This window comes from Panulirus ornatus, chromosome 2, assembly GCF_036320965.1.
Source record: "Panulirus ornatus isolate Po-2019 chromosome 2, ASM3632096v1, whole genome shotgun sequence".
In the NCBI taxonomy this organism is placed as follows: domain Eukaryota; kingdom Metazoa; phylum Arthropoda; class Malacostraca; order Decapoda; family Palinuridae; genus Panulirus; species Panulirus ornatus.
The window spans coordinates 95,454,424-95,475,618 of NC_092225.1; the positions used below are offsets into that span (position 1 = coordinate 95,454,424).

Consider the following 21,195-nt stretch of genomic DNA (forward strand, 5'->3'; position numbering starts at 1 on the left):
CCCCCTTTACATACCACTCCACACCCATCACTAAGACTTACCCTCACCCTTTACATACCACTCCACACCCATCACTAAAACCCCCTCTCCCTTACAAACCACTCCACACCCATCACTAAGACCTCCCCTCCCCCTTTACATACCACTCCACACCCATCACTAAGACCTCCTCCCTTCACCCTTTACATACCACTCCACACCCAACACTAAGACCCCCTCTTCCTTACAAACCACTCCACACCCATCACTAAGACCTCCTCCCTTCACCCTTTACATACCACTCCACACCTATCACTAAGACCTCCTCTCCCTTACATACCACTCCACCCCTGCCACCGTCACTAAGACCTTCCCTCCTCCACCCGTTGCATCCCACTCCACAAACTGATACTAATTAATCAAATTATCTGTGTGGGGGCCCCCCTAGGGCTGTCACATGATTGTCGTGTGGGCCTTCATGTTAATTGCTTTCCCAGACCAACAAAGGAAAGAACGTTTCCCACCTTAAATTCCTTTCCTAAATGTCTTAATTATTCTTTAATTTCCTCTCTTCCTCCCCCACCTCCCACACCCCCTCATTTCGTCTCAGACTTGAGGTAAAAGTTGGAATGGAGAAGAAAAGTAATTATTTACAGTAATTGTGTTGTGGGGGCTTGACTTGCCAGTGCACAGGAGAATGTGAGAGGCCCTTGTGTGGTGTGGGTTGTGAAGTGGTCGAGACTCACTGTGTTGTTACCACGGGGTGTCACCTGTTGTTACCACGGGGGTGTCAGCTGTTGTTACCACGGGGGTGTCAGCTGTTGTTACCACGGGGTGTCAGCTGTTGTTACCACGGGCCATCTGTTGTTACCACGGACCATCTGATGTTACCACGGACCATCTGATGTTACCATGGACCATCTGTTGTTACCACGGACCATCTGTTGTCACCACGGACCATCTGATGTTACCACGAACCATCTGATGTTACCACGGACCATCTGATGTTACCACGGACCATCTGATGTTACCATGGACCATCTGTTGTTACCACGGACCATCTGTTGTTACCACGGACCATCTGTTGTCACCACGGGCCAGCTGATGTTACCACGGGCCAGCTGTCTGGATGGATGTGGTGAGGCCCGGGTTCGTGGCCCACAGCGCCACAACTCAAGCGGTGCCTTGATGTTGTGCTTTCGTCTGTGTGATCGTGGTATCTATAGATACTTTCCCATCCTCACTAACCCTGGTATCTATAGATACTTTCCCATCCTCACTAACCCTGGTATCTATAGATACTTCCCCATCTTCACTAACCCTGGTATCTATAGATACTTCCCCATCTTCACTAACCCTGGTATCTATAGATACTTCCCCATCTTCACTAACCCTGGTACCTATAGATACTTCCCCATCTTCACTAACCCTGGTACCTATAGATACTTCCCCATCTTCACTAACCCTGGTATCTATAGATAGTCGTTATCTGGTCGTGCAGGTCAGGCTGAGTTGCATGGGGGCCTTCTCTCTCTCTCTCTCTCTCTCTCTCTCTCTCTCTCTCTCTCTCTCTCTCTCTCTCTCTCTCTCTCTCTCTCTCTCTCTCTCTCTCTCTCTCTCTCTCAATTCTCATTTATGACGTCGAGAGAGACAGATGTATATTTCTACCTCGAAGTGAATTCTTAGGGGCTTGGGATGTCCTGGCCAGTGTCCCGGGATGTCCCGGCCATTGTCCCAGGAGGTCCTGGTCACTGTCCCAGGATGCCCTGGCCAGTGTCCCGGAATGTCCCAACCAGTGTCCCAGGATATCCTGGCCAGTGTCTTAGAATGTCCCAGCCAGTGTCCCGGGATGTCCCAACCAGTGTCCTGGGATGTCCTAGCCAGTGTCCCGGGATGTCCCAGCCAGTGTCCCGGAATGTCCCAGCCAGTGTCCCGGGATGTCACAGCCAGTGTCCCGGGATGTCCCAGCCAGTGTCTCGGAATGTCCCAGCCAGTGTCCCGGGATGTCCCAGCCAGTGTCCCGGGATGTCCCAACCAGTGTCCTGGGATGTCCTAGCTAGTGTCCCGGGATGTCCTAGCTAGAGTCCCGGGATGTCCTAGCCAGTGTCCCGGGATGTCCTAGCCAGTGTCCCGGGTCCCAAACATTACACAGGTCCACACCCACTGTTGTTATGGGTTACTGAGGGTGAGAGAGCGGCTCCTTGTCTCTGGTGGCTTACGCCTTTTATCTCACCCTCAAGACTGGGATAAATTGGCCAGGCCACCGTACACAAAGGTCATATACCATCGTACTGAAGGGTCGTACCGTCGTCTTCAATGGTCGTATTGTCGTTTCTAAGGGACTTAACCTTACCCAGCCGCGCCACGCACGGAGGACTAGCCCACTCACTCAGCTCCCACGTGTTCGCCGTTCCCCGCTTTGGCGAGGTAGCGCTAGGAAGAGACGAAGAACAGTCTAATCTACTGAACATTCTCCACAGCCAAACCCGACAGACTCACCCATTGCTTAAGTCTTTCTTCTTATGCCAATCATTGCCAATTACCTGTCCTTTCTCATCACGTGTCTGTACGACCTGTTCCCCATTTTCCTTCACAAAGGGCACACCATGCCTAACCCCCCCCCAACTCCAACCTCCCTCTTGTACCCTCGACTGCCGTATCATCTATAAATGTGTTCAGATCACCCTCTCAAAACACTCGGTCCCTTTTACATCAGCATTGCTTGGCACACTCACTCAGATCTTACCAGAACCTTCACCTCTCTTCGTCATTCCTCTCGCAACCAGGTGCATAAGGTCTAACTGTTACCCATCTCTCGCAATCCATTTTCTGTTTTTTTTTTTTCCCCCCACAGCAGTCTGAGACTCACTTCCCTACACTCTTTCACACCCTCTGTGCTCTCGCCCTTACCCTAACCCAGACTCTACCCTTGGGACATTTCCAAGCCATTCATCTACATTGCCCTTGAATTTTGCGTCACTTACAGCCAGAACAGTTTGGCTTCTCTCTCTAAACATACTATCTATCTCTTCCTTATGTCTCGTTTTCATTGTGTCGACGTAGATTCAGACAGACAGCCCAGCCTGAGCTTTTGAGTGGGGTAAACACACCCTCGTATGGTTCCTTCTTCTGTCCCACCACAAATTTCCCAAGAGTCGAACCCTGGCTCTTGTGAATGACAACCTGGGGATGTATCTGGTGGGCCACACTGGAAACAAAAAGTTAACCACCTTAGATCATTTTTCTGTGATCCGTCCTAACCCACATCACATCATGTAACCAATTGGATAAAGAAAGAGTAGCCTGCATGCACACGGTCCAAAGATCGCCCTAAAATCAACACCAAATGGATGTAATGTCCATATGGAAAGTCATATAAATCATTTCAGCCACAGGGTGCCCTGGGGCCGAACCTGGGACACACACATATTCACGCAGCTTATTTCCTGCTGAATAATATTCATATCGAGACCTTTCGCTGTATCCCACCCTCATTACCTTGTATTTACTCGGGTGGAATTTAATTAAACCTGTATCAGACCAGCTTTGGAGTTTGTGGGTTTCTGTAATCCTCTTTCGCTTTTCACCTTCCTCGTGACCTCAGCATCATCCGCAAACATATTACAGCAGTCCTAGTGGCAAATTGTTTACATAGATCAAGAAGAGCAGTGGTCCCAGAACAGAACCTTGTGGTAAGTCACGAGTGACCTCAACCCATTTCGAGAAGGATTACGTGACGTGTATCCTTCGTAATTACCTATTTGTCCTGCACGGGGAGGGAGGTCTACACTCATAAGGCCCTACATCTGTTGGACATTCTCTACTGTCATACATCTTTTGAGACTTCTATATGCTGTCTATATTGACAGCGTTTTCTTTCGGTTTATACCATTCATCCATCGTTCTTATACCATAAAACCACTTCGTTACATCTCATTTTAACAAGTTTCTTCCTTAATTCCATGTCCTATGCTTATCCTGTCCCTACGTTTATCGAAGAAGTGTTCACTGTTTTAAAAGCTTAAAAGACTGTGATCAGATCACCCCTCACTCTTCTTTCTTCCATGGTGGGTATATCTAGGGCTTCCAACCTTTCCCCTGTTGCTCAGCTCTTTTACTTCAGTACCATCTCTATTTTCACCGTCTTGTAGACCTTCTCTATAGGCTTTTTGTGCTTCTGTACGCGCGGTGCCTAAACGTGAGAAGCCTATTCTAGTTTCTGGCCTTATGTCGGATGTGGCACTTGTAACGTTTGCCAGCAGACAGTTGATCTCCTCAACTGTTCTCCTAATGTCGGGCTCTGGCGACAGGTCAGAGACGATGTCGACTCCCAAGTCTCTCTCTCTCTCTCTCTCTCTCTCTCTCTCTCTCTCTCTCTCTCTCTCTCTCTCTCTCTCTCTCTCTCTCTCTCTCTCTCTCTCTCTCTCTCTCTCTCTCTCTCACCCAGATTCCTACAGCTTATTTCTTGGTCGATAATATTCACATTGAGGCCTTTTTTATCACTGTGTCCTATCCTCATTACTTTACACTGACTTTAGGTTAAACTTCATCGACCATGTGTGCGACCAGCTTTGGAGTCTGTCGAGGTCCCCTTGCACGTTAATGCAGTTCCCCCCCTCACGTCTCACTTTCATCATGACCCCGTCATCGTCAAACATTATGGCAATCATGTACGTAGATCAGTAAGTGTGTGTGTGTGTATGTGTGTGTGTGTGTGTGTGTGTGTGTGTGTGTGTGTGTGTGTGTGTGTGTGTGTATGTGTGTTTTGTTGTTGTTGTTGTTGATGTTGTTTCTGCTGTTATTGTGGTTTAAAGTCACCGCCATCTTACTGTTTTTTCTATATAAGCTTTTACGTTATCCTTTCAGTCCTCTTTCCAGTACGCTTTTTTGAATGGTAACACACGAGATTTTTTTCCAATGATCCATCTTAAATCTTTTTCGTAGAAATGTTTACAGTTAGCGCAGCGACGCGTCCCGCCTCCGGATGTAATGAAATAGTTGAGCGTGACAACGTAATGTAATAAGAACAGAATGTTTACTTCTGACTCCACATCTTGAGATGGAGGAGCGACCACTCACTCACTCACTCACTCACTCACTCACTCACGCCCGCATCAAGGTGTGTGTGTGTGTACTGAGTGTGTGGCTTGTCCATACCGCCAGGTACTCCCGTGGTTGTGGTATGGGAGTGAGGCCAGGGTATCCGGGTCTGTTGACGTCCACTTTCCTTTAAAAACAAAGTCCTTTATGTAGGCCAGGACCTGGTGGGTGGGTGTGTACATAGACATGTTTTCCTAGGGCAAGGACCTGGGTGTTTTCCTTGATGTGTTTATCCTCGTTGTGAGTAGAAATGATTTTGCGATGCATCTACCATTAGACAGAGGTGGATCTACTCAGGATCGTAGGAGACCAGGGAGGAGGCATGACCCGACCACCACCACTTGAACTTCATAAATCAAACCTGACGTTGTAGGTCCACACGCCTCATCCAGCGACCCATACCCTGCGCACGAGGGGAATAACCAATGCTAAAAAAGGAATATAAAATTAAAGATAGATAACTCTCTCTCTCTCTCTCTCTCTCTCTCTCTCTCTCTCTCTCTCTCTCTCTCTCTCTCTCTCTCTCTCTCTCTCTCTCTCCCCTTCATTCGTCATCCCACCATCCCATCCATCCCCCTCCCCCCTTGAAAGGCTCATTATCAAGACGTGAAGTAATTAATGTGCCTCACCTTCTTATCACAGTCGTGTTTATCATCTTCCATCATATCTTGTCACACCGGACGACCGTACGTCTGCACGATATAGTGTTACATGGTCAAGTGCTTGACGAGGGAAAACACACACACACACACACACACACACACACACACACACACACACACACACACACACACTGGAACTTTGAGATACAAGCTTGGTAATGATGATGAGTGTACCATTACTCAAATGGGAAAAGGGCTATATAAAAATGCTTCTGAAAAGTGAATATGCAACGGCATTTCATAGCTCAGCTTGAAATGCAAATATCATGCTTAGATTTGCAAATATATATATATGTGTGTGTGTGTGTAATGAATATATATATATATATATATATATATATATATATATATATATATATATATATATATATATATATATATATATATATATATATATATATATATATATATATATATATATATTTATATATATATATATATATATATATATATATATATATATATATATATATATATATATATATATATATATATATATATATACTCTTTTCATAGATTCATTTACACATTCCTTCATTTATACGATAACGTATCATTAGAGGATTATGATAAGAAAGATAACATAAGATCATTAACACTGAGAGTTGAGCACGTGAGTCGTAAGGTTTTACACTGGGATTGGTGGCTGGGTGATGAAGAGGGGTGATTGGGGTATAATGAGGTGGGGTGGTTAGAGGGAAAATGAGTTAGGGTGATTATGGAATAATGAGGTGGGGGTGATCGGAAGTGATGAGGTGGGGTAATTGGGGTAGAATGAGGTGGAGTAATTACGGAAAATGGAGGTGGGGTGATTGGGGTAGAATGAGGTGGAGTGATTAGGGAGTAGGGAGGTGGAATGATTGGGGTAGAATGAGGTGGAGTGATTAGGTAAGGAGATGGGGTGATTAGGGTAGAATGAGGTGGAATGATTGGGGTAGAATAAGGTGGAGTGATTAGGTAAGGAGATGGGGTGATTGGGGTAGAATGAGGTGGAGTGATTAGGGAGTAGGGAGGTGGAATGATTGGGGTGAAATGAGGTGGAGTGATTAGGTAAGGAGATGGAATGATTGGGGTAAAATGAGGTGGAGTGATTACGGAGTAATGAGGTGGTTGTGACTGGGGTGTAATAATGAGGTTGGGCGATTATGTGATGAATCTTGGTTGATTGGAAGGTTGATGAGGTTGGAGAATCATGAGGGAGGAGTGTTGATGAGGAGGTGGTGTTCAGTGGAGAGAGGTGTGAGGGGGTGAGGGAGCAGAAATCGTGTGTGTGGGGTTATCTGCTAGATTTATGGCCGGGGTTTTCATTCTGAACAAAGTTATAATAACAATTCCCACCCCGGTAACCTGATGCCCTGGGACCTGTTACTGCATTGCTGACCTGGTGTGTGTGTGTGTGACCTGGTGATGATTGCTGACCTGATGTGTGTGTGTGTGTGTGTGTGTGTGTGTGTGTGTGTGTGTGTGTGTGTGTGTGTGTGTGTGTGTGACCTGGTGATGATTGCTGACCTGATGTGTGTGTGTGTGACCTGGTGATGATTGCTGACCTGATGTGTGTGACCTGGTGATGATTGCTGACCTGATGTGTGTGTGTGTGACCTGGTGATGATTACTGACCTGATGTGTGTGTGTGTGACCTGGTGATGATTGCTGAGCTGATGTGTGTGACCTGGTGATGATTGCTGACCTGATGTGTGTGTGTGTGACCTGGTGATGATTGCTGAGCTGATGTGTGTGACCTGGTGATGATTGCTGACCTGATGTGTGTGTGTGTGACCTGGTGATGATTGCTGACCTGATGTGTGTGACCTGGTGATGATTGCTGACCTGGTGTGTGTGTGTGTGACCTGGTGATGATTGCTGACCTGATGTGTGTGACCTGGTGATGATTGCTGACCTGGTGTGTGTGTGTGTGACCTGGTGATGATTGCTGACCTGATGTGTGTGTGACCTGGTGATGATTGCTGACCTGATGTGTGTGTGTGTGTGTGACCTAGTGATGATTGCTGACCTGATGTGTGTGACCTGGTGATGATTGCTGACCTGATGTATGTGTGTGTGACCTGTTACTGCATTGTTGACCTGATGTGTGTGTGTGACCTGGTGATGATTGCTGACCTGATGTGTGTGTGACCTAGTGATGATTGCTGACCTGATGTGTGTGACCTGGTGATGATTGCTGACCTGATGTATGTGTGTGTGACCTGTTACTGCATTGTTGACCTGATGTGTGTGTGTAACCTGGTGATGATTGCTGACCTGATGTGTGTGTGTGTGACCTGGTGATGATTGCTGACCTGATGTGTGTGTGTGTGTGTGTGACCTGGTGATGATTGCTGACCTGATGTGTGTGTGTGACCTGGTGATGATTGCTGACCTGATGTGTGTGTATGACCTGGTGATGATTGTTGACCTGATGTGTGTGTGTGTGACCTGGTGATGATTGCTGAGCTGGTGTGTGTGACCTGGTTGTTCCTGTTGACCTATCGTAACCTGGTTACTGTTTCTGACCTGATGTGACCTAGTCATTGTTGCTGACCTCGTGTGACCAGGTCCTTGCTGACCTGCCTTAACCTGATTACTGCCAACCTGCCATGACCTGGTTATTGCCAACCTGCCATGACCTGGTTATTGCCAACCTGCCATGACCTGGTTATTGCTGACCTGCCCTGGCTTCGTTCTCACAAAGAACATGGTTCTCGTTCATGGCATCATTAGAACACTGTGTCACATGACACATGACGCAGATGTTATAATAACACTACATCACATGAAGATGACTTGAATATGACACTATGAAGCAATGACACAGACGTTGTCATAACTCTTTGACTCATGACACAGATGTTCAGATAACACTATGGCACATGACACAGATGTTCAGATAACTCTATAACACATGGCACAGATGTTCAGATAACTCTATGACACATGACACAGATGTTCAGATAACTCTATGACACATGATACAGACGTTCAGATAACTCTATGACACATGATACAGATGTTCAGATAACTCTATGACACATGATACAGACGTTCAGATAACTCTATGACACATGACACAGATGTTCAGATAACTATGACACATGACACAGATGTTCAGATAACTCTATGACACATGACACAGATGTTCAGATAACTCTATGACACATGACACAGATGTTCTCATAGCTCTTTGACACATGACACATGTTCAGATAACTCTATGACACATGACACAGATGTTCAGATAACTCTATGACACATGACACAGATGTTCAGATAACTCTATGACACATGATGCAGATGTTCAGATAACTTTATGACACATGGCAGAGACGTTCAGATAACTCTATGACACATGACACACAGGCTATGTTAACGCTTCGGCACATGACACAGTCTTTATGATAACATCTGACATACAACAGACATTTTCACGACGTCAAGTTGATAATGAGACTCATAAGGTCATCATGATAACACTGTGACTCATAAGGTCATCAAGATAACACTGTGAATCATAAGGTCATCAAATTAACACTGTGACTCATGAGGTCATCAAGATAACACTGTGAATCATGAGGTCATCAAGATAACACTGTGACTCATGAGGTCATCAAGATAACACTGTGGATCATGAGGTCATCAAGATAACACTGTGAATCATGAGGTCATCAAGATAACACTGTGAATCATGAGGTCATCAAGATAACACTGTGACTCATGAGGTCATCAAGATAACACTGTGACTCATGAGGTCATCAAGATAACACTGTGAATCATGAGGTCATCAAGATAACACTGTGAATCATGAGGTCATCAAGATAACACTGTGAATCATGAGGTCATCAAGATAACACTGTGGATCATGAGGTCATCAAGATAACACTGTGACTCATGAGGTCATCAAGATAACACTGTGACTCATGAGGTCATCAAGATAACACTGTGACTCATAAGGTCATCAAGATAACACTGTGAATCATGAGGTCATCAAGATAACACTGTGAATCATGAGGTCATCAAGATAACACTGTGAATCATAAGGTCATCAAGATAACACTGTGACTCATAAGGTCATCAAGATAACACTGTGAATCATGAGGTCATCAAGATAACACTGTGACTCATGAGGTCATCAAGATAACACTGTGAATCATGAGGTCATCAAGATAACACTGTGAATCATGAGGTCATCAAGATAACACTGTGAATCATGAGGTCATCAAGATAACACTGTGACTCATAAGGTCATCAAGATAACACTGTGAATCATGAGGTCATCAAGATAACACTGTGAATCATGAGGTCATCAAGATAACACTGTGACTCATGAGGTCATCAAGATAACACTGTGACTCATGAGGTCATCAAGGTAACACTGTGAATCATGAGGTCATCAAGATAACACTGTGACTCATGAGGTCATCAAGGTAACACTGTGAATCATGAGGTCATCAAGATAACACGATGACTCATAAGAAAGGCGTTGAGATAACACTATGAATCATGAGTCATCAAGATAATACTGTAACTTGCGCGAGCCACGTCAAGATAACACTGTGGCCCATGAGACAGGTACCAAGATAACACACTCACTCACGAATGAGACCTCGAGATAACGCTATAGTTCATGAAAAAAAAAAAAAAAAAAATATATATATATATATATATATATATATATATATATATATATATATATATATATATATATATATATATATATATATATATATATATCCTCCCTGGGGATAGGGGAGAAAGAATACTTCCCACGTATTCCCTGCGTGTCGTAGAAGGCGACTAAAAGGGGAGGGAGCGGGGGGCTGGAAATCCTCCCCTCTCATTATCTTTTTTTTTTTTATTTTTCCAAAAGAAGGAACAGAGAAGGGGGCCAGGTGAGGATATTCCCTCAAAGGCCCAGTTCTCTGTTCTTAACGCTACCTCGCTAACGCGGGAAATGGCGAATAGTTTGAAAGAAAGAAAGAAAAAATATATATATATATATATATATATATATATATATATATATATATATATATATATATATATATATATATATATGCCAAGATAACCCCATGCGGGGGGGGTCCTGGTAGTCCCCCATCCCAGGGACACGTGTGGACCCTCATTAATATTCATAGTTTTATCAACGGTCGTTTTTAACAGTGTGTCTTGTGAAGATGTTGGCAGTGATGTGGTTGATTCAGTGGCATTTTACACTTAGTTTAGTGCCACACCTCCAGGCCACTCAGCGCCACCAGCTCTGACCCGGCTATAGTCTGTTAACCGGATTTGCTGCGGCTTTTGTTTGACTAGTAATTGGGTTTATTGCGGCTATTGTTTGACTATTAATTGGGTTTATTACGGCTATCAGTTTGACTGTTGATTGCTGCTATTGTTTGACTATTGATTGCGGCTATTGTTTGACTTAATTGCGGCTGTTGTTTAACTATTGATTACAGCTATTGTTTGATTATTGATTGCAGCTATTGTTTGACTGTCAATTGCGACTATTCTTTGACTATTGATTGCGGCTATTGTTTGACTGTTAATTGGGTTTATTGCTGCTATTGTTTGACTATTAATTGGGTTTAGTACGGCTATTGTTTGACTATTGATTGCTGCTATTGTTTGACTATAGATTGCGCCTACTGTATGACTTAATTGCGGCTGTTGTTTAACTATTAATTACAGCTATTGTTTGATTATTGATTGCTGCTATTGTTTGACTATCAATTGCGGCTATTCTTTGACTATTGATTGCGGCTATTGTTTGACTGTTAATTGGGTTTATTGCTGCTATTGTTTGATTACTAATTGGATTAATTGCTCCTATTGTTTGACTATTAATTGGATTTATTGCTGCTATTTTTTTACTAAATTGTGGCTATTGTTTGACTATTGATTGCGGTTATTGTTTGACGATTAATTGCGGCTGTTGTTTGACTGTTAAAGGCGGCTGTTGTATGACTATAAATTGGGTTTATTGCTGCATTTGTTTGACAATTAATTGGGTTTATTGTGGCTATTGTTTGACTATTAATTGGGTTTATTGCGGCTATTGTTTGACTATAGATTAGGTTTATTGCGGCTATTGTTTGACTATTAATTCCGTTTAGTGCGGCCATTGTTTGACTATCAATCGGGTTTACTGCAGCTGTTGTTTGACTATTGATTGGGTTTATTGATTATCAATTGAGTTTGTTTGACTATTAATTGGGTTTATCGATTATTAATCGATTTTATTGCGGCTATTGTTTGACTATTCAGTGGGTTTATTGCACTATTGTGTCACTATTAATTGGGTTTACTACGCTATTGTGTGACTATTAAGTGGGTTTATTGCGGCTATTGTTTGACTATCAATTGGGTTCATTGTGGCTGTTGTCTAGCTATCAACTCGTTCTATGATGGCTATTGTTTGACTGTTTACTTCGCTTATTGTGGCTACTGTTTGAGTATCAATTTTGTTTATTGTGGATATTATCTAGCTCTTAAGTAGGTTTATTGTGTCCATTGTTTGGCAATGAACTGTTTATTGAGGCTATTGTTTGACTTCTGAATAGATTTGTTGAGGCTTTGTTTGACTATCAACTGGTCTTATTGTGGCATTCTTATGACTATTGACTGAGTTCTTTTATTTTTTGTCGCTACTGTTTAACTATTAATTGAGTTTGTTGTGAATATGATTCGACTATTATTTTTCATATCATTGTCTGACTCAAAAATAGATTTATTACGACTATTGTTTGACTATTAACTAGTGTTTCTCGTGGCTGTTGTCTGAATATTAACTGGGTTCACTGTGATATTGTTTGGCCATTAGTTGGGTTAACTGTGGCTATTTTCAGACTAATTACCGTTTCTTGTGACTATTGTTTGGCTATTAAATCGGTTTACTTTCACTGTTGTATGGTTATTAAATGGGTTTATTGTATCTGTTGTTTGGTTATTAAATGGGTTTATTGTGACTTGTTTGGCTATCAAGTCGGTTTGTTGTGAGTGTAGTTTGGTTATTTAATGGGTTTATTTTGTATTGTTTGGCTGTTAAATGGGTTTATTGTGACTTGCTTGGCTATCAAGTCGGTTTATTGTGACTTGTTTGGCTATCAAATCGGTTTATTGTGACTTGTTTGGCTATTGAATGGGTTTATTGTGACTTGTTTGGCTATTAAAATCGGTTTATTTTGAATTGTTTTGCTATTGAATGGGTTTATTGTGACTTGTTTCGCTATTAAATCGGTTTATAGTGACTTGTTTCGCTATCAAATGGCTTTATTGTGATTTTTTGGCTGTTAAATGGGTTTATTGTGACTTGTTTCGCTATCAAATAGGTTTATTGTGACTTGTTTGGCTATTGAATGGGTTTATTGTGACTTGTTTCGCTATCAAATCGGTTTATTGTGACTTGTTTCGCTATCAAATCGGTTTTTGTGACTTGTATGGCTATTAGATGGATTTATTGTGATTTGTTTGGCTATCAAATCGGTTTATTGAAATTTTTTCGCTATTAAATCGGTTAATTGTGACTTGTTTGGCTATTAAATGGGTATATTGTGACTTGTTTGGCTAATAAATGGGTTTATTGAGACTTGTTTGGCTAATAAATGGGTTTATTGAGACTTGTTTGGCTATTATATGGGTTTATTGTGACTTTTTTGGCTAATAAATGGGTTTATTGAGACTTGTTTGGCTAATAAACGGGTTTATTGAGACTTGTTTGGCTAATAAATGGGTTTATTGTGACTTGTTTGGCTAATAAATGGGTTTATTGAGACTTGTTTGGCTAATAAATGGGTTAACGTGACTGTTGTTTGATTGTCTAGTAGGTTTACTGTAGGTGTGGTGACTGTTTGAATTCTGATTGGGTATATCATGGCTTTTGTTTACAGATCAGCTAGTTAATTGCGGCTATTGACTAACATTGAGTGAATTCATCGTGTCTATTGTCTAGATATCAACTGAGATTATTGTGTCTATTGTTTGAATAACAATTGGGTTTATCATTGTTATTGTTTGAATTTCAGTTGTGTTTATCGAGGGTTCTCGTTCAGATATCAGCTGGGTTAATTGTGGCTATTGTCTAAACATTATATGAGTGTATTGTGGCTATTGTTTGAGTGTTAACAGATTGTTGTGGCTGAGGTTGGAGTATAAACAGATTATCGTGGCAATTGTTGGAGTATTAACACATTAATGTGGCTATTGTTGGAGTATTGACGCATAATTGTGGCTTTTGTTTGAGCATTAACAGATTATTGTGGCTATTGTTGGAGTATTAACAGATTATTGTGGCTATTGTTGGAGTATTAACAGATCATTGCGGCTATTGCTGGAGTATTAACAGATTATTGTGGCTATTGTTGGAGTATTAACAGATTACTGTGGCTATTGTTGGAGTATTAACACATCATAGTGGCTATTGTCTGAATATTGCCTGGGTGTATTGTGGTTATTGTTTTGAATATTAATTGCGTTTATAGTGGCTATTATTCAGATATCAAGTGTGTGTGTGTGTGTGTGTGTGTGTGTGTGTGTGTGTGTGTTTACGTGTATAATATTCGTTCATATATATGTACATTACTCTACGACTGTCTGTATACATGCAAATACATCTATACATGGGTTTTCAGTCAGTCCCACCAGAGCAACAGAGTCCACAGCGGTATTCTCGGCCTGGCACACACACACACACACACACACACACACACACACACACACACACACACACACACACACACACATACATATTGTATTTTTGTTTTCCATGTCAACTGTGACAGTTGGGCCTCCAGGCCCGCATACCAGGAGTTCCAGCGAACTTCGGGCTTTCCAGAGACAGCCAAACAATATCTGTGTACTGTACAGTTATTTGATGTTTTTCTCTATACCGTAGTGAGGTAGCGCGGGGGGAAAAACGAAGAAAGGGCACTCCTTGGCTCACATCCACTCTATAGCTGTCATGTATTATGGACTGGTTTCAGAGCCCTCAGTCCACAGCCAAGCCCTGCGGATCTCTCCGTGGTTTCCCTTGACCGCTTCATATAACCTAGTTCAGCCCACTGATGGTACCTCAGCTTCTGTATACCAGATTGGTACAGTTCGATCTATCCCTTGCATGCCTCACACCCTCTTGCATGTTTAGGATCATTCACCCCATCCTTCCATCTAGTTCTTGGTGTCCCCCTCCTCCTTGTTCCTTGTATTTCCGACGCATATACTGTATCTTCTTGGTCAGTCTCTCCTCACTCATCCTCTCCATATGTCCAATCCATTTCGACACACCCTGCTCATCTCTCTCGAGCACACTCCCCCTACTGCCTCACCTTTCTTACAGTATCATTACTTACTTGATCAATCCTCCTCACACCACATATTGTCCTCAGGCATTTCATTTCCGACACATCCACCCTCTTTCGTGCATTTGCATTTATGACCCACGCTTCCTATCCATACAGCACCGTCGGGACTACTATAACATCAAACATGAACATCTTTGCCCTATCATACATTCTATGATTCACTCCATTTTTCATGGCTCTATCCGCTGCCATGTCATTTCCCACGGATCGAAAACACTTCACGACCTCCAAGTTCTCTCCATTCAAACTCACGCTCAAAACCAATTTGCCTCTTTCCCTTGCTAAGCCTCATTACCGTGTCATCTGCAAACAGCAACAGACTCACAGCTTGAGTCTATTTCGACCTCGCGTTTACCTCCTTCACCGTATCATCCATAAGCAGATTAAACAGCCATGGTGATCATCATATACGCTAGACGCAGACACCACCTTCACCTGGAAATACTCAATGTCTTCTCTGCTTACCAGCATATTCTTCTTACTTTCTCAAAAATGCCTTTCACTGCTTCCAGTAGCTGTCTTCTTACACCACATATTCTTAGCACCTTCCACTGAGCATCTCTATCAACCTTATCATACGCTTTCTCCATGTCCATGAATACCACATGGAAATCCTTCTGTTCCTCTGAGTATTCCTCACACAGACGCTTCAAAACGAACACCTGCTCCCCTGCATTCTCTACCTCTCCTACCTGATCTGATGCTCTGAGTGTCCCACCACTCTCTCAGTCTCCCCCTCGCCACTGTGTCCTCTCGGGTTGATACACGATCTTTTTCCAGCCATAAGAGTATCAACAACTCAAGTCTATCTACCTCTTCTTTTACTAATGCTCTTAGGTTGATGCCGCCCCATTTGTTGGAGGTCCTTAACTCCACGTCTCTCTAACTGTTTTCCAAACTGTCCATTTTTCGCCGTCCCGCGCTGGTCTTAAACACTCCACACACTCTCTCGTTAACCCTCAGTCCGACAGACCACGTACAGTCGTCGGTAGTGATATCTCTCTCTCTCTCTCTCTCTCTCTCTCTCTCTCTCTCTCTCTCTCTCTCTCTCTCTCTCTCTCTCTCTCTCTCTCTCTCTCCCAGCTTTTATCACCCTCTCTGCAGATTTATGGAGTAATTTACTATGTCGTAGTGTTTCACTTTCTCCCTAGCTTCGTTCCTCTGTCCCAGTCCACAGTGTTTGTGTTCCTCATTCCCCCGCCAAAAGATAAGCTCGTTTCTTTTTCAGCAGTTTCTGGTCTCTGTCTCACGAGTAATTCATGTTGATTTATCTTAGGAACATCCGAGGAAAAGACCCTTTTTTTTTGACCATCTTCATCTCAGACTTTCCCCACAAGATGAACAGTCTTTCCCCGTGTGGCTACTTTCCCTCTGCCTTCTTTCCTTATCTCTCCATTATGTTCTTTGAGTTATCTGTGTTCCCTAAGTTCCTCCTTCGTTCCCTGACATTGTCCTGGTCTCTGTATAGATTCCACAGTTCTATAATCCTGCATTTCCTCTGTTTATTGTAACTTCTAACCCTCTTTCCTCTGTCACTGACTATAGGAATCACAAACTCCTATGAACCTAATGGTATCAAAACCTTTATAAACTATGCCTCACTCACCCTCCCACTTTACACCTACCCAGGTTATTATAATTTGCCTTGCGTAACTCTAGTGATTTTTTTTTTTAAACTCCCTCACATTTCACATGCTCTCAGTTGCCAATACTCACCGGAGAAGTGATGAAGATCCTGCCTTATATATGTTCACTCCAACCCTCTTCAATTCCATAAGCTTGAGAGACATAAGACTTACGTTGCTGTACCAGGAATAAAGAATTTATTTGGTCAGATATAGCCGATGGGTGGATCAATATATTTATAAGTAAAGAGAAATGTAATATTGACCAGGGTATTATTCTTCCCTATTTTATCTTTCCTCGTAATCTTCTTAAGTCACGTAATCACAGCTAATCACTTTATCTCTTTTGTTAATGACCTTTATATAAAAAAAGGTCCACTTAGGTATTAGTAGATTAAACTCTGTGTGTGTGTGTGTGTGTGTGTGTGTGTGTGTGTGTGTGTGTGTGTGTGTGTGTGTGTGTGTGAGTGTGTGTGTGTGTGTGGTGTGTGTAATCAAACATGAACAAGGAGATGAGGGTAAAGCGTACATAAAACAGAGCCCTTCTCCATCATGTAACTTGCCCTTAACAAAAGTTAATGAACCCTTAACTCCTTCCCCCGCCCCCCTTCCCCCTTTACCCTAACTTGATCAAGAGGAGAAGTTATAAAAAGTTATAAGAAACAAACAAAAAATATATTTTTAAACCTTGTGTAAAAATTTGAGTTCGACGAAAATAGACTTTAAAGATGAGCGCCGTTGGTAGAGCCCACACATGAAGTAGAACGCCCCCTCTCTCTACTCTAGCTTACGATGGGCGTATCATGGTTTAACGAGAAGCCGTGTTCAACGAGAGTTTCTTCAAGTTATGTCACTCACATGATGAACGAGAGGTTAAGCTCTGACAGTGTGATGTTCATCGACGTGTCAGATGCTGTCTTGAATCGAGAGAGAGATGTTTAACTCTGGCACTGTTTAACGAGAGAGAGCATGATCAACGACAGCACTGTTTAACGAGAGACCATGATCAACGACAGCACTGTTTAACGAGAGAGCATGATCAACGACAGCACTGTTTAACGAGAGAGCATGATCAACTCTGGTACTGTTTAACAAGAGAGTATGATCAACGACAGATTAACTTCTTTTTTCATTATCAGTATTCAACCAGAGCTTAAAATGAATGACGGGTAAAAATTTTGCCACTCGTTGCTCAACGAAAGGTCATTATGTTACTATTATTGTTCAACGAGAGGTCATTATCTATTACTATTATTGTTCAATGAGAGGTCGTTATCTGTCACTATTATTGTTCAATGAGAGTTTACTATCTGTCACTATCATTGTTCAACGAAAGGTCATCATGTCACTATCATTGTTGAACGAGAGGTCATTACGTCACTATCATTGGTCAACGAGACGTTAAGCTCTGTCACTACCGTTGTTCAACAAGACGACATTATCTGTCACTATCATTGTTTAACGAGAGGCCATTATCTGTCACCATCATTGGTCAACGAGACGTTAAGCATTGTCACTATCGTTGTTCAACAAGACGTGAACATCTGGCACTGGCAGACGATAGGTTCGCAAACCAACATGAAAAGCCTCCTAGCTAGCAGTGACCAACCCTGGCCAAGAGCAGTGACCAGGTAGGGGCCAGCAGTGACCAACCCTGGCCAAGAGCAGTGACCAGGTAGGGGCTAGCAGTGACCAACCCTGGCCAATAGCAGTGACCAGGTAGGGGCCAGCAGTGACCAACCCTGGCAAGAGCAGTGACCAGGTAGGGGCCAGCAGTGACCAACCCTGGCAAGAGCAGTGACCAGGTAGGGGCCAGCAGTGACCAACCCTGGCCAATAGCAGTGACCAGGTAGGGGCTAGCAGTGACCAACCCTGGCCAACAGCAGTGACCAGGTAGGGGCTAGCAGTGACCAACCCTAGCCAACAGCAGTGACCAGGTAGGGGCCAGCAGTGACCAACCCTGGCCAACAGCAGTGACCAGGTAGGGGTCAGCAGTGAGTACCACGTGGGCACCAGTGACTATCCTTGGATAGCAGTGACCTCTGGCTACTGGTCACAGATTCCAGGACCCAGCCTTCCAGCCAGGACCTACTCATCCAGCCAGGACCCAGCCTTCCAGCCAGGACCTGCCCATCCAGCCAGGACCCAGCCTTCCAGCCAGGACCTACTCATCCAGCCAGGACCCAGCCTTCCAGCCAGGACCTGCCCGTCCAGCCAGGACCCAGCCTTCCAGCCAGGACCTGCCCATCCAGCCAGGACCCAGCCTTCCAGCCAGGACCCAGCCTTCCAGCCAGGACCCACCCATCCAGCCAGGACCCAGCCATCCAGCCAGCTACTTAGGTAAACACTGATGATCTGCCGCACCCTTAGACACCTTAACACCCCCCTGACACACCTCCCACCTCCCTCTCCATAGATAACTCCTCCACCTCCACTCTGACACCTTTCCCCACCTCTCTGACACCTCTCCCTCCCCTCTGACACCTCCCCTCACCCCTGTGACTTCTCCCCCTCCCCTCTGACATCACCCCCTCCACTCTTGACACCTCCCCTCACCCCTGTGACTTCTCCCCCTCCCCTCTGACATCACCCCCTCCACTCTGACACCTCCCCTCACCCCTGTGACTTCTCCCCCTCCCCTCTGACATCACCCCCTCCACTCTGACACCTCCCCTCACCCCTGTGACTTCTCCCCCTCCACTCTGACACCTCCCCTCACCCCTGTGACTTCTCCCCCTCCCCTCTGACATCACCCACTCCACTCTGACACCTCCCCTCACCCCTGTGATTTCTCCCTCTCCACTCTGACACCTTCCCTCACCCCTGTGACTTCTCCCCCTCCCCTCTGACATCACCCCCTCCACTCTGACACCTCCCCTCACCCCTGTGACTTCTCCCCCTCTCCACTCTGACATCTTTCCTCCCATCCCCTATCTTCCCCCTCTCCCTGACACCTCTCCCTCTCCTCTCACTGTCTCACTCTCCCCCTGGCAACACCTTTCTTTTGCTCTCTTCCCTCTCCCCCCCATCCCCCATTATTACCCATAATGGTCTGGTGACGACAGCTGTTTCCCACCTGGCCAGCCGGGAGCAATATGGCATGAGGGATGGGGAGGCTGTAGGGGAGGCCTGGGGGACGGGGAGGATAGGGTGTGAAGGAAGGGGAGGCTAGGGAGTGAAGGAAGGGGAGGCTAGGGAGTGAAGGGAGAGGAAGCTAGGAAGTGAAGGAAGGGGAGGCTGGGGATTGGAGGAAAGGGAAGCCAGGAAGTGAAGGAAAGGGAAGCTATGGAGTGAAGGAAGGGGAAGCCAGGAAGTGAAGGAAGGACAGGCTATGGGGTGAAGGAAGGCTAGAATAAGGAAGGATCGAATGTAAAGAACATTTGACGTAAGGATAGGAGGTCATAGGGACTTAAATAGAGAAGGCAGGACTGGAGAGAAGGATGTTATGGGGAGAGAACAAATCAGGGGAGTGAATAGGAAGAAGGGTAGGTTGTGGTAGTGCGGTGGAGGGATGGGGGAGTTGAGACTGGGGAGTGGCGGGTGACAGTTGGGGAGGTAAGAGAGAGAGAGAGAGAGAGAGAGAGAGAGAGAGAGAGAGAGAGAGAGAGAGAGAGAGAGAGAGAGAGAGAGAGAGAGAGAGAGAGCTTCCATTCCTGGAGCGTGGTGGGGCGCACCAGCTGCTGGAGCGGGTGACACAGGGACTGGGGCAAAAGTGCTAGGATGCAGGGGCTAGGATACAGGGGCTAGAATACAGGGGCTTGGATGCAGGGGCTAGGATACATGGGCCTGGATGCAGGGGCTATGTGCAGGGCCTTAGGATACAGGGGCCAGGATACACGGCCTAGGATGCACGGGCCTTAGGATACAGGGCCTTATGATACAGGGGCTTGGATACAGGGCCTAGGATGCACGGGCCTTAGGATACAGGGCCTTAGGATACAGGGCCTAGGATGCAGGGGCTAGGATACAGGAGCTAGAACACAATGTCTGGGACACAAGGAATTCGGTACCGGAGAAGACACAGAGTTTAGGACGCAACGCCTGGGTCACAGGGGCGGCCTGGACAGGGGGTTGGGGGGCTTGGCTCTTCAGGATCTGCTGTGATGAAGGATACACACGACACACCACCAGCCAACCAGCAATTGTAAGATGTAAGACAGGAGGGACCGACTATATCAAGATGAGAAAGGAGAAACGGGGGGAATCTCTGAAAAGAATTGTCAAGAATAGATTGTCAGTTTAAAAAAGGGGGCAGTTAATGAGGCTGAGAGTTTCAGAGGGACGAGATGAGTAAAGGATGGCGTAAAGGATATGTGAGGAACTGAATGATAAGTTCAAATGTGTTTTTCGAGACGGTTTCGTCCCAAAGAAGCCAGTGGGACGGATTGGAGAGCAGGAGGCGTTTGAAAGCATTTGAAATATCGAGAGAAGACACACACACACACACACACACACACACACACACACACACACACACAC

The 21,195-nt window shown here is 44.5% G+C and overlaps 1 protein-coding gene across 1 annotated transcript in view; it reads left to right on the forward strand.

Moving 5' to 3' along the window:
• Positions 1-19,056, forward strand: part of LOC139752405 (uncharacterized) — a gene marked incomplete at its 5' end in the record, with an annotated part of 23,198 nt that extends 4,142 nt beyond the window's left edge. The window contains one exon of the mRNA XM_071668310.1: positions 18,776-19,056. Coding sequence (XP_071524411.1) covers positions 18,776-19,056 — 281 coding nt within the window. The remainder of the gene's footprint in view (positions 1-18,775) is intronic.
• Between the last annotated feature and the right edge of the window lie 2,139 nt (positions 19,057-21,195).